Source organism: Panthera uncia (genome assembly GCF_023721935.1).
Source record: "Panthera uncia isolate 11264 chromosome B3 unlocalized genomic scaffold, Puncia_PCG_1.0 HiC_scaffold_1, whole genome shotgun sequence".
Lineage (NCBI taxonomy): Eukaryota > Metazoa > Chordata > Mammalia > Carnivora > Felidae > Panthera > Panthera uncia.
The window spans coordinates 48,125,035-48,139,829 of NW_026057582.1; the positions used below are offsets into that span (position 1 = coordinate 48,125,035).

The 14,795-nt window shown below is 39.3% G+C and overlaps 1 protein-coding gene across 2 annotated transcripts in view; it reads left to right on the forward strand.

Moving 5' to 3' along the window:
* L2HGDH (L-2-hydroxyglutarate dehydrogenase) overlaps positions 1-14,795 on the forward strand; it is a 43,932-nt gene that overhangs the window by 14,279 nt on the left and 14,858 nt on the right. For both annotated transcript variants that reach the window (XM_049612819.1, XM_049612820.1), the window contains 4 exons: positions 4,239-4,401; positions 6,397-6,431; positions 12,845-13,012; positions 13,969-14,126. In XM_049612819.1, coding sequence (XP_049468776.1) covers positions 4,239-4,401; positions 6,397-6,431; positions 12,845-13,012; positions 13,969-14,126 — 524 coding nt within the window. The remainder of the gene's footprint in view (positions 1-4,238; positions 4,402-6,396; positions 6,432-12,844; positions 13,013-13,968; positions 14,127-14,795) is intronic.

Consider the following 14,795-nt stretch of genomic DNA (forward strand, 5'->3'; position numbering starts at 1 on the left):
TCACAAATCCTGAGATCATGACCTGAGTCAAAGTCAGACACTTAACTGACTGAGCCACCCAGTCGCCCCTGTTTTTTTTGTTTTTATTTTAGAGAGAGCACGCATGAGTGGGGAAGAAGGGCAGGGGGGAGAGAGAGAATCTTAAGCAAGCTCCATATTCAGTGAGGTGCCCGAAGCAGTGGGATCATGACCTGAGTTGAAATCAAGAGCTGGGTGGATGCTCAACCAACTGAACCACCCAGGCACCTCTAGTATATATTGTTTTGTGTTCCTTGTTTGTTTTTACAAGCTGCTTCAAATCTTTTCTGCAAAAAAGACAAGGTAGAAATAGATTTTTTCCCCCTGAAGTTATCTTTAGTTGTATAGTTGAAGTTGGGTTTAAATACATGGTTCTCTTGGGGCTCCTGGATGGCTCAGTCAGTTAAGTGTTGGAATTCCACTAAGGTCATGATCTCATGGTTCTTGAGTTTGAGCCTCGCATTGGGCTCTGTGCTGACAGCTCAGAGCCTGGAGGCTGCTTCAGATTCTGTGTGTCTCTCTCTCTCTCTCTCTCTCTCTCTCTCTCTCTCTGCTTCTCCCCTGTTCATGCTCTGTGTCTCAAAAATAAATAAATGTTTAAAAAATTTTAAATAAAGAGTTCTGTCTTAAAAAAAAAAAAAGAAAGAAACCAGCTTTTCACACATCATAAGGTTAAAGATGAGTCTGGATATTGTGCTGTGCCCCTGATCATGTGATCTTTACGGGTCTCAGAATGAGGTAGATGAGCTATGTGTACATAGATCATCAAATTACATATCTACATGTATTTTTTGTCTTAAAAATAAATAAAGTGATTCAGTTACTTTGCCAAGGTCACACAGCTTCTAAAGAGTCCCCTGCCCCCAGCTCTGATTCAGAATTGGTATTTCTTCTATTCAGTTCCACCAACATTTTCTTCTGTACTAAATGCCAAATACTATGGTAGGTACTACAGATAAGAAGGTGAGGAAGAAATGGTGGTCACCCTAAAGAAAGTTACAGTGTAGCAGAAGATGTAATTTTAATACAGTGATAAGTATTTTGATAGAACTGATACTCGGTTTATATCGATGTACAGAAAAGCTTTTAGCTTCATCCAGGAGTTTAAGAAAGCATTCTTTAGGTGAACCTTCACTTGAAAGGTAAGTAAGGAGTGTAACTTATAAAGGAGGTACATCTTGCTTTTCTCTGCGGCCTCTGCAGAACTGATCTACTTTATATAATGCCACATTAGCATTATCTGACACTTTATATAATGGCACATTGTAATTATCTGTGCCTAGATATATTTCATGGTGGCAATGTATAGTGGAAAATACAGTCTGGTTATTTCAGAAAGGTCTCTTGAGTCAATTTCTCCCTTGTCCTTCAACCCTATGCTACTACCAGGACTGGTGGGCAAGATTTCTATGCTATGGGGTCATATCTGTTTCTTCCAGCCTCTCCACAAAGAAAAAATTTATCAGGGCAGCTCTAATAGGTCTCTTTTTGGACCAGGTCTCTTTAAGAAGGAGATTAAATAGGGGCACCTGGGTGGCTTAATTGGTTAAGTGTCTGACTTTGGCTCAGGTTGTGATCTCTCGATTTGTGGGTTCGAGCCCCACATCGAGCTCTGCACTGGCAGTGTGGAGCCTGCTTTTAATAAGCATTAAAAAAAATGCTTATTTATTTTTGAGAGACAGAGAGGGGATGGGAAGGGCAGAGAGAGAGGAAGTCACAGAATCCTAAGCAGGTTCGAGGCTCTGAGCTGTCAGCACAGAGCCTGATATGGGGTCCAAACTCAAAAACCACGAAATCATGACCTGAGCCGAAGTGGGATACTTAACTGACTGAGCCACCCGGGCGCCTCCATCTTAGAAAATTTTTAAATGCCTTTGTAAACTTTGACTTTGGAGGATAGCTCTTGCCAATTCTCTGTCTGGGCAAATCCTGATTGCTCACTCTGACCTTAGCTTTCCTGATCTTGCTGCCCTTTCTTAAACACTGTTGGTCAACCACACATTCATCTGTTCTTCTCTCCTCCTGACTGACTTCCAACTCCCAGATTTCTGTGTCCTGCTTGCCTGGTTCTTTTCCAGCCACCTGACCTGCAGTGGCCTCAGATTTCAAGCTCTGACCTGCTAACCTGTATGGTGCATGCCCAGCCCCCTAGCTGACAGCCAGCCTGTCCACCAGTCCCATCCTGCGCCAGGGTATTGGATTGCTTAGCAGCAGTGACTCACTTGACCTTACCTTCCCCCAACATTTACGTAGAGTGGGGCACACCAACATCTCATGAGGAGGAGCAAAACCGAGACTAGAAAGAGAAAGAAAAGAAGGGAGACCTTTAAGGGAAGGTAGAGAAGGGGGAATATCTAGTATGTTTAAAGACAGTCCTCAGAAGTTCATTCAGTAAATGTTTGAGTGCCTTCTGTGTGTCAGGCATTGTATTGGGTAATAGGAAAATAAGATGAATAAGGAAGATATTTGGGTTTCTAAAAAACTATTGATATGAAGCACTTTTACAGCATGTTTTTGTCCCTCTGTTATCTTATTTGTCATGTCGTTTATGCAAATTGAGTTTTTGTGACTAAACTCTTGGTATTATCCTAAGGTAATTTTTCCAAGGGTATTGTGCCCTAAATGTTGTTTATAGTTTGAAGTTGGATTATAACTATTGACTTGTGAATTTGGAAGTGGTCAGGCAATATAAGGTCTAATATAAAAATCTTAAACTTGTATCTACTACATTGAGACAGAAGGAATGATTTTTGTGTTTGGCAAATGATCTCATATTCTGGAAGCAAGAATAAAGTTTGCCAAATGTTGCTTTCAATTTGTGACAAGAGACTGTTGTGTGTTTTATGTGCCTTTTACCCCTGGTGTGATCTGGACATTTGGAATTAATGGTCAGGGATGGGTAGCAAAGTTAAAAGCTTTTAAAGGCTAAGCAAGTAAATGTATTGGAGTTGCGGTGGGACTGACTATAAGAATAAGATATTTAAAGTAATACTATCAGATATTATTGTAAAACTGCAACAATACCAGTTCCCTGCTGGCCAGACAAGAGAATGGTAGCATTTACCAGTCACACTCAGCTTCTCGGCATTAGTTGTACCAGGAACCAGGCTACCACCCTCTTAGGAAAGTTGATTAGCAGAACTGATACACTCACATACACAGTAAGGCAACAGAAAATGATGCTATTCCCAAGGATCCACCAAAATCTAGTCAATACTTGGTATGTGAAATTCTGTTCTTATTCTTTTTCTTTTTAAGTTTATTTTAGAGAGAGAGAGGGTGTGCAAGTCAGGGAGAGGGGCAGAGGGAGGGAGCGAGAATCCTAAGCAGGCTCCACGCTCAGCATGGAGCCCAGTGCAGGGCTCGATCCCATGAACCCAGGATCATGACCAGAGCCGAAATCAAAAGTCAGACACTCAACCAACCGAGCCATTCAGGCGCCCCTCTATTCTTATTCTTAAGAATTAGAAAAGGCCAATACACATTCAGCATTTGTTGAAAAAGTTAAACAAGTATGATTGTAGACCATTCATCTGTAGGGTTTAAGCATGTTTTGAGTGGCAAAACAAAAACAAACCCCAGAAAACAACAACAAAAAACTCGGGCTATTAATTTCTTATATTACCTGAAGTGAAAGTTTGCATTAACTACATAAAATCTCCATTCAGCATTTGTAGTCTTGAAGATAAGAGTCTGCAGCAAATTAAATCAATGCTCTGCAAATGTAAAAAGCTAGAACAATTCTGAGTCTTCACTGAATGTGCATGGGAAAATCTCCGTGGAGTTTGTTTAAAACAATCATATGGTGATACAGAATTTGACTCCGAATTTGACTCACTATCAGATATGGTGAGGGGTGAATAAAACTGTAGCAGTTTTTTTGTGTCCTGCTTGCCTGGTTCTTTTCCAGCCACCTGACCTGCAGTGGCCTGTAGCTATTTATTGTAGCAGCCAGAAGAGCCCAGCAAAATTAACTTCCCTAGAGGAGAATTATTTCCTAAGTATAGAGATTTTCTTACTTAGCTAGTATTATTTCTTTATTTACTAGACACTTTATTCAACATCAAATTTAGGCACTGAATTTTTGGCAAGAAATGATAATACATGTGATCCATCAAAGTTAACAGTAAAAAAGTTCAGCTGCAAATAAAATTTATTGAACAACTATCCTCAATGATTTTTAATTGTATTATCTTGACTTTTTCATAATCCTATCTCAGGGTCTAATGGCTATTGATTGTCCATACACTGGCATTGTGGACTATCGGCAGGTGGCTTTGTCATTTGCCAAGGATTTCCAAGAAGCAGGTGGCTTTGTCTTGACCAATTTTGAAGTAAAAGATATTGAATTGGCTAAAGAAAGTCCTTCAAGAAGTAAAGATGGTAAGCCATCCTTGTCTTTTCTTCTGAATACTAGTATTGACTTCTGAACCAACTTGGAACTAGTTTTGGCTGGCGTGGTGCTGGTGGGAGGGCCTCCAGGAACTAGGCTAAAGTAGGGTGCAAAGCTGGATGCATGTGCAGAAGGGATGAGTGTGAGATTGGACGTGGGAGAACTGGGGCTTCTGGTGAGTCTTGTGCTGATAGAATTTGTCACTGATTGGACACTTCTGATTGGCGCTAAAACCTGAACTGCCAAGGCTGTTAATGGAAAACGAGCCCCCAGACACTTGCTTATTTTGTAGGTTACAGTCAAAATTCCTTGGGGATGCTTATTGAAAATGCAGATTTGGGGGCACTTGGCTGACTCAGTTGGAAGAGCATGCAACTCTTGATCTCAGGGTTGTGGGTTTGAGTCCCATGTTAGGTATAGATATTACTTAAAAATGAAATCTTTAAAAAAAAAAAAAATGCAGGGACACCTGGGTGGCTCGGTTGGTTGAGTATCCGGCTTTTGATTTCAGCTCAAACTTTCTCTCCAGGTAATATGAGAAATTAATAGCCTGAGTTTTTTCTTGTTGTTTTGTGGGGTTTTTTGTTTTTGTTTTTACACTCAAAACATGCTCAAACTCTACAGATGAATGATCTACAATCATACTTATTTGACATTTTGGAATAAATGTTGAATGTGCAATTGGCCTTTTCTAATTCTTAAGAATAAGAATAGAGGGGTGCCTGAATGGCTCAGTTGGTTGAGTGTCTGACTCTTGATTTTGGCTCTGGTCATGATCCCAGGGTCATGGGATCAAGCCCTGTGTTGGGTTCAGTGCCGAGTGTGGAGCCTGCCTAGGAATCTCTCTCTCTGCCCCTCTACCCCTTTCCCTCTTGCTCTCTCCTTTTCTTTCTAAAATAAAAAAAAATAGTAATAAAAGTTAAAAATTTTTAGCATACTCAGTCTTAGTGGATCAGACTATCTGGAGACAGGGCACAACTGAGCCCTTTTGAAGTCCCCTTGCACCCCCCCCCCCCCCCCCCCCCCTCCCTTGCTTAGGTAGGTTTTTTTTTTTTTTTTTTTTTTGTGGGGATTTTTTTTTCCTTTTTTTTTTTTTTTTTTTTTTTTTAAGTAGGCTTCATGCCCAGCATGGAGCCCAAGGTGGGGCACAAACACACAATCCTGAGATCAAGATCTGAGCTGAGATCAAGAGTTGAACATTCAACTGATTGAGCTACCCAAGTGCCCTGCTGACAATTTTTTTTTAAAACCCAATAAATAGATTTGTAACCTTGAATTTTTTGACATTTTTGCTATTGGGAAATTTGAAGGAGAAAAAGTGTAGTGCTCAGTTCTTCCTTGACAGGTTTTTAAGGAGATCTGAGCCATCTGAATCATTTTCCCAGTGTCCTTCTGAATTGTAATATGATGAACAAAACTGTTAAATAATTAATGTTGGTATAGGTAGGTAGCATAAAATCAAATTTATGATACAAATAGATTGTTTTTTTACTTGATGTACATATGCTTTTTAAGACTTTGAGACCCCATGTGTCTGATTGGGAAATAATTTTATAAATAGTTTATGATTGGAACTTTTTGTGTTGCTTCTCTACACAACCCAGAATCCACGAAGACTCAGGTTACCTACACTTAGACAAAAAAGCATTCATTAGTCCTTTGTGAAAATACATACTGATTAATGATCTTTTACAAAATCGTTTCTAGGATTGTAGTTCAGAGAAAAGCCAGAACTGTTTGTGTTGGATCTGAAGTGGGGAGTGGTCTATTAGCATAGATTCAGTGAATTAAAACAAGTTTAAAAATATGCCAAGAGTTTTATATATTATCAAATATGAACTAGCTTAATCTTGTTGTTTCATAAAAAGCTTTAGAATGAAAGTGGGAAGCAGAAGAAAATTGTTTAAATTTGCTACTAGTATAATATTTCTAATAATGTAGGCCTTATTTTACTAAAAATCTTTCACTAATTCTTTTTTTTTCAGGGATGAAATATCCAATTGTTATAAGGAATACAAAGGTAAAGATTCTTAAGCAAAACTACTTTATCTAATTTAACCCCCCTCCTCCCTCAAAAAGTTTAATCACAGCGCTGTTTTCTATGAATTTTGTATAATGTAGAAGTTGTTCTGAGAGAAATTCTTTGAGGGCAGTTCAAAAGCTTGCTTTCTAAGAAGGGTTTCAACTTGAAATGTATTCACAAAGTGATTGTGCCAGCCAAGAATAGGATTATAAGCACTTGGAGTGTTTAAGGCAACACTGATAAATACTTTATTGCTGTGCCTACTTATCTGCATTTACTTATTAGCTTTCTACCAATTAGAGGACTTTGGTGGCAGGTAGATTGCTCAGAGGGAAATGAACTGGTTTCCTTCACCTCCACGTAGTCTAAAACAAGAGCTATTGGATGGCAGAGAAGCATTACATTTGCTGTGTGTTCTCTGAATGATCAGAGTTCAGTCAGGCAAGTTGAATCATTAATGAGGTTGTAGGATTCATGATAGGAATTAGGCATTACACAATTGTGAGGGCTTCTGGGGAAGCAAAGGCTCAGAAGGGGAGTTGGTAGATCAGAGGCATTTCCAGCCGGTCTGAGAAGCCAAGTGTGTCCAACTGCTAAAGTGGGACTGCAAATGGGAAGCTCATGAGGCATTCTGGGGGAGCTCTTGCCTCTTACCCAGGCAGTGGGCTAGGGCAACAGTTAGTCAGTAGGATCAGTAGTTGGGAAGCAGAGCTAGATATGGAACTGTCATTCCCTGAGCAGTGAGTTTTGTCACCACGTTGGACTAGAATGACCTTCAGAGAGTAGTGGCTGCTGCTTTACTTCTGCCTGCCAAATCATATGCAATTCCTATTTTGATCAATTTTAAGTTGGAACCATTACAGGGAAGGGAATTCTGTCAGTTACAGTTCCCACCTTAACCAAATCGACAAAGATAAATGCCTGTAGTCCATTCCTTTTCAACTTGGCATTCATTCACACCCCTTTTAACCACATGTAACTTCCAAGTACAGACAGTAGTAAAATTACTGTTCCACCTACAAGATGAAATTATCTTTTATACAACTGAAGACATGGTAACTCTTCGAAAAAGATAGGAAGTCCACTCAATCCATCTTTGGGTGATGTTCATTTCTTTTTAGCTGAGTCACATTCCCTCTTTGAGATCCTTTAACTTAAATATTGAGATACAAGGTTAACCACTATTTAAACTTATTAGATCAATAGTTCTCAATTGGAGGTGATTTTGCTCCCAAGGGGATGATATTCAGCAGTGTCTGGAAACATTTTTGTTGGTACGACTGATGGAGGGGGTCAGCACTACTGGCATTTAGCAGGTAGTGGCCAGGAATGCTGCTAAACATCCTGCAATGTGAGGAGTAGGCCTCTATAACAAAGAGGTATCTGGCCCCAAATGTCTGTGGTACTGAGTTTGAGAAACGCTGTGTTAGATAATGGAGAAATGGTAGAGATGGTATTAATCTTTTTGGGTACCGTAACAGAATACCACAGATGAGGTGGCTTAAACAGAAATTTATTTTCTCATAGTTGGAGTCTAAGCAGTCTAAGATCAAGGTGCCATCAGGATTGGTTTCTGATGAGCTCTCTCTTCTTGTCTTGTAGATGGTTGCCTTCTTGCCATGTCCTCACATGGCCTCTTCTCTGTGCATGCACATGTGCAGAGAGAGAGCAGTCTCTGCTATTTCTTACTCTTATAAGCACACCAGTCCTGTTGGACAGATTAGGTGAGCTCAGTTAATCTTCATTACCTCACCAAAGGCTCTTGTCTCCGAATGGCCACATTGGGAGCAGAAGCTTCAGTGTATGCCCTTGTGGGGGCAGACACAATTCAGTCCATAACAGTGAGGATAAAGAAAGAATTAATAATATATAGATAGTAATATAGATTACTAATATAGTATATAGATAGTATGTAGATTACTAATATAGATATTAGTAATATATAGATAAATATATTTATTTCAAAGTCAGGAAGAAATATTCATAACTACTACAGTTCATAACCACTACGATCATGTGGTTATAGCTGATATTTATAATTTCCTTCTTTCACCACGTATTCCATAGTTCCTTTGCTCTTGGCAAGCATCTCAGCTGGTCATGTTCCAGTGTGGTGGGATAACTCAAACTTTCATTCCCAAAGTGTCCGTGCAATTAGCAGCCCTGCCTGTTTTGGATTGTGATAGTTTCCATTAACTTTTATATCAATCATAGGAGTACTAAGACATGCCCCAGGAGATCTCTATTTGGGACGTATTTCTCTTTATCACCCACAAGCTCTCTGTGTGGTAGCAACTCTCATTCTCCTTGAGAGTTATTTTCAGTTTCCCATTAAGTACAGTAATCCCCTCTGCCTGTTCACTGATACAAGGAACTCAAAGTGGCCAGGTATGGCGGTGTCAACTTACAGGTTAATGGAATCATTTTTTTGTTCTCTAATGGCAGCATTTCTCCCTTGGGAACTAAGACTTCTAGACATCAGAGCCCAAAGTTGTGAAGATAGAAAGCAAAAATTTCATTAGTGGATTATTCTAATAGTAAGGAGCTACTCCCATTTCTACCTCTTGATTTCTGGCTCTGGAGAAACAACACCATATATTAATCATATAGAACATCCTGGAAGACATTGCCCCAGACCTGCAAGGTGTTGCCAGTCAGCTAGTTTTGTTTTGCATCTTCAAAAAACCCGTTTTTCTTTCTGTCACCTAGCAGCTTCAGGATGATGGGGAACAGGGTCAAATCAGTGATCTCCACAAGCATGAGCTTATTGTTACACTTCATTTGTTGTAAAATAAGCTCACTGATCAGAAGTAATGCTTCTGGGCAAAATATCCTAATGGTGAATAAGGCATCCTGTAGGTTCACAGATAGTGGTTTCTTCAGAAGCATTGTGGGCAGGGAAGACAGATTTATATTCAGAACAAGTATCTATTTCAGTGAGGACTAAGTATTGCCCCCCCCTTTTTTTTTAAATTGAAGTGGTCCAGAGACCATATCTTTGGCTCTGTTGATCTCTACTATTGGCAGATTGAGCATTCAGCCATGGCTATGGACAGACCAACCTTAGGGAGTAAGTCCGTGTTGCTGAACCTATCACCACCTCCATCCTTTTTGCTATAACCATTTAGTTCATGAGGCTATTGGGTAAGGACAGGGATGCCTGGAGAAAGAGGCTAACATCCACAGAGCAGGTCATCTTGTCTACTGATTATCAAAATCTTCATCTGCCGTGGTTCCTCTTCAGTGAGCATTCCTATGGAGCTCATATATCTTTTACTCTCTGAGCCTGTTTGGAAAGGTCCATTCACATACTTTTTTTTTTTTTTCCAGAGCTCCTTTTCCTAACTAACCAGCCATAGCATTAGTCATTGCACATGAAGCAATATAGATCCATACTTTTAGTCATGTCTCCTTCTAGGTAAGATATATAACAGGTATGGTGTTCAGAGTTCTGCCTACCAGGAAGATTTCCTTTCACTGCAGTCTTTTAGGGTCACTCCTGAGTGGGACTCTGGTTTGTAGCTGTTTACTTTCCAGTGCCAGAATGTTGTGTGCAGAACTATTTGTAAATCAAGCCTGTAGTTTTTCTTCTTTGGTCAACTGATCATGGAGAACTTCTCATAGGGCCACAGGAGCAGCTTGAGAAGGAGGAAGTAATTTAGCAGGACTAGGGGCCATGGGAATTTGAGCCACCTGCCTCCACAATCTATGTGTGCCTGCAGGACCTGCACAACCCTAACCTTGTATATTCTGCTACCCCTTGATGACAGGGTACTGCTGTACACACCCAATTTTGTGGCTTGGTGAGTCAGACAACATACAGTTAATAATGAGTAGTTCACATGATAACTTAGTGACCTGTGGTCAAGTGTTGAGTCAAAGCCAGAAGTACTTTCTCAAAAGGAAGACAGTTATCTGCAGAGGATGGTATAACTCCTCCAAAATCCTGAAGTTCTGTGCTGTGATTTGGCTATAGGGACCTAGCAAAGTCTCCATAAGACATCACTATTTGCCATCGACACCCTGATTACCATCAGATCCACTGGGTCATGTGGCCCAGGTGACAGTGCATCTAAGATTTCCATTCAAAGAAGGATTAAAAGTCTGTTTCTACTCTTGCCCTCATCGAAGGGCCATCTTCACTAGAGTATGGCATCATGTGATGGAAGATATGCAGGGGCCTCTGGGATGCCAGTGAATATGTATTTCAACCCCAGATGCTATAGCTGTTGCCTTTTATTTGGGCATTTACTTTTAGTATAGTTAGATATAATGTAAAAATTTTGAGTCAGCTTATCAAATTGAACTTCTATGCTTTTATGAGAGGTTAAAGAGATTAACAAATTTGGGGGGAGAGGTTTTGCAAACTAAAGATTTATACATATTAGGAAAAAGTTTGTTTTACTTCTGAAATAGCAATAGAGATGCATAGTTTGTTTATTTATTTATTTATTTTTTTTTTTTTTTTTAATTTTTTTTTTCAACGTTTTTTTATTTATTTTTGGGACAGAGAGAGACATAGCATGAACGGGGGAGGGGCAGAGAGAGAGGGAGACACAGAATCGGAAACAGGCTCCAGGCTCCGAGCCATCAGCCCAGAGCCTGACGCGGGGCTCGAACTCACGGACCGAGAGATCGTGACCTGGCTGAAGTCGGAGGCTTAACCGACTGCGCCACCCAGGCGCCCCATAGTTTGTTTTTTTAAAAGAGATTTTTGTTTGAACAAATACATCATTCACTGTTTATCTAAATCTCCATTTTGGATGTGAAATTAATGTATTACTGAATTTAGTTATTATTTCACGTGTAGCATAAAATGATTTCAGGGACCTATGATAGGTTTTAGTCATTTCTTCCTTTGGAATTTTTCCTTGAGTTTTTTAAAGAGAACTTCTAGGTTGTTGCATACTGGTACCATTCTACAAATTCTCTTATCTTTACATTTATCCAGAGTTGTATTTACAATTTATGTTGCAAGAACAAAAGAATTGCTGACCTTTCAAGTAGGAACTAGTCAATTTATATCACATAAAAATCTTTCTTGTACTTCTGGTATAACTCTAGATGAACAGGAAAGATATGAACCTATTTAAAAGAAGGCATTTTTTGTTTTTGTTGACATAGCTCTTTTGACTTCAAGGGTTTTTAAACTATTATGGTTTAGTCTAGCTAATTTGACTTCATTACAAAAAAGTTTCATCTGACTTTTGTCTGAAGTGTGAGTTGTATAACTCAAAAAGAAGCTAGGGGTGGGTGGATGACTCAGTCAATTAAGCCTCCCGACTCTTGATTTCTGCTCGGGTCATGATCTCACAGTTGTGGGTTCAAGCTCTGCATAGGGCTCTGTGTTGTCAGCGCGGAGCCTGCTTTGAATTCTCTTTCCCTTTCTGCCCCTCCCCCGCTTTCTCTCTCTCAAAATAAATAACTAAACTTAAAAAAAAAAAGAGGCTTACCTTTGCAGCTAGGCAAAAATAGGATGTAAAAATAGAATAAGGCTGAATCAATAGGGGCTGGAAAGAAATGTTATTGAGACAGGTAAGAACTCTGAGGCTTCAGAAACAGGTTGTCTGGGAAAGAAGTCTAGGGACAGCAAATTACTTGGAGCAAGGAGGTGCTAGTTGTTTACTCTGTAAAAATTAAAGAGATGGGAATTAAAGTATAGTGGGGAATTGGGGTTAAAGGAAACCATTTAGGAAATAGGGTGGCAAATTGACTAACCCTGGCAGGATAAGGCAGAAAAATATGCAGATGATCACAAAATAAAATGTATGGGAAAATACAAACAGCCTAAGATTAGTGGTCTCCTAGTCACTAAAGCAAACCTTGACGATAGTGTGTGTTCTCAGTTAAATGTGGACTGAAAGGATAACATTTCAAACGTAGCCTCAATTTGCAAAGTAGATATTGATCAGGAAGGAGAAATCGGTTGATGGGTAGGATACAGTTGGAAGTGAGCTAGATTATTGAGTGTGAGCAACCTGAGAGCAACAGGGTTAACTCCTAGATAAGATGGGAGAAGCTGTCTGAAATACAGAAGAGGCCAAATTGGGGGGAACCATCCAGCTAAATGAAGTTTGTTTCTTAATATAGCAAATAGTTAAGTTTGATGCTAGCTTAGTAAAATAGGAGTGTGTGTTTGTCTAATTTAAGTATCCTTGCAGGGTCATTAATTGTATCTCTAAAGTATAAAATTTAAGGTGACATCCTCTTACGTGCCACTACCGTAAGTTTCTAGCTGCTACCTAAATGCTGCAGAACTTATTTTGCTGATACTTGTATTTGATTTCCTCTTTTAAAAGAAATAGAGAAAAGTTCATTTCTGTACCCTTATTATCTTTTCTGTCATCTTTCCCCCCCCTTGACCTATTTTTCTCCTCATTGCTTTCTACTCATATTTTCTTTTGCACTAGGGAGAGGAAGTTCAGTGTCAGTATGTGGTGACATGTGCAGGACTTTACTCTGACCGTATTTCAGAGCTGAGTGGCTGTAATCCTGATCCTCGAATTGTACCATTCCGAGGAGATTACCTGATTTTGAAGCCAGAAAAATGCTATCTTGTAAAAGGAAATATTTATCCGGTAGGTAATGATGTTTCTGCCTTCTTACCCTTCTCAAGATGACTATGGGCAAAAAGGAAATGAAACAAAACTTTTACTTGGGTCAGAAGTAAGAGCTATTTTGAAGGGCCTTTTGGGCAAGTCTTTCACCTGTTTCTTTTGTCATTAAATCTTTAAATCTTTATCCTAAAATCAGAGTTACGAAATTATAATTAACTGCCCACAAGTGCATGTCTCTAGAAAGCATGAGTGCACCTCAGGAAGAGCTGTCAAGAAGGAACCTAATTCTTCCTCCTTTCTGATGAAAGGGGCACTCATAAGGGAACTTTCCCTTACAAGATGCCCAGATACCCAGCTGTCTTTCTTAGTTCATTATCGATAGGTGCAGGAAAGGGGATGTGGTTACTCTAGTTTCATGGTATAGACAGAACCATTTAAATGAAGAATTCATTCTTCTCTCTGGAACTACTGGGTTGAACCAGGTGAAATTGCCACTATTCAGCTATTTAATGTTTTTGATGGTGCCAAAACATACATTTCATCTGCCTTAACCTATTGCATTTCCACTTTCCAAAAGCCTGTACTGTAAATGTGTGTTCTTTTTCTGACAGCTCTGAGATTTTACTTGCCAGACACATAATTGCTAATTGGTGGGTGAGGGGCTGGGAAGTGGGGAGTAACCTGAACTAGGACAGTTCTCTCTCTTTCTCTCTCTGTCTCTCTCTTTTTATTTTAACCTAGAAAGAGGAACACATGGGACAGTGTATATTGGTATCGATAGTATCAGTGTTTCCTATGTGGCATTTCTAGGCAGAAGCATGTAAACATAGAAAGAAATATCTGAGTAGCAGATCAAAAGTAATGCAAATTAAATGCATTGGAAGGAAGTGTTTTATATTACCAGTTGCATGTTTGCATGTTTAATAGAATGCAGTTTGAAGTGGGGCTAATAACTCTTTACCATGTTAAATCCATAGGTCCCAGATAGCCGGTTTCCTTTCCTAGGGGTTCATTTCACACCAAGGATGGATGGCAGTATTTGGCTAGGGCCTAATGCAGTTCTTGCCTTTAAACGAGAGGGCTACAGACCCTTTGACTTCAGTGCCAGAGATATTATGGATGTAATTATCAAGAGGTAACTTTATTTACTTAAAAAACATTTTATATGCTTATATTTTTTAGATGGGAAATTTTGTCTTTCTTGATAATTCTGTTTATTGCGTAAATCCTCTTATTTGTGATTGGTATGTTGATTTTTTTTTAATTAATCTGGATTCAGAGTTTCATGTAATACACGTAATGTTTTAACTACTTAAAGAAAATTCTGATGAGCCAGGGTGGTGTCTTGGTCAAAAAAACAAGACCAGGAGCCAAACACATATCTGACAACCCAAATCTTGTTTGGCTAATCTTCTAGTTGAGTTTGAAAAAAAAAAAAAAAAAGTTTCTTTCAAAATCAGTAGATGGCTTACTTTGATAAGATCATTTCCAACCAGTCACCATCATTTTGAAAACCACTGGAGAAATTGCTGATAACCAGTGTTGTTTCCTTTTGTGGAAAACTGACGATAAATTGTGTTGACCTGTATGGCAGATTCTTTATGGTTGTAAGAACTATTCAGTGAGATATTTTGTTTGGTCCTTTTAATAATGTTGCGCTCTACAGTTTTACATCAAAATCAGTAGAAAGCTTATTAAGCTATACTAGAGTCTCACCCTTCACTGATTCTGAAACAGGTTTTAGGGTGGGGCTTCCCAGCATGTGTGCTTGTAAAAATACATATACATTTACATAGGCTCTGTA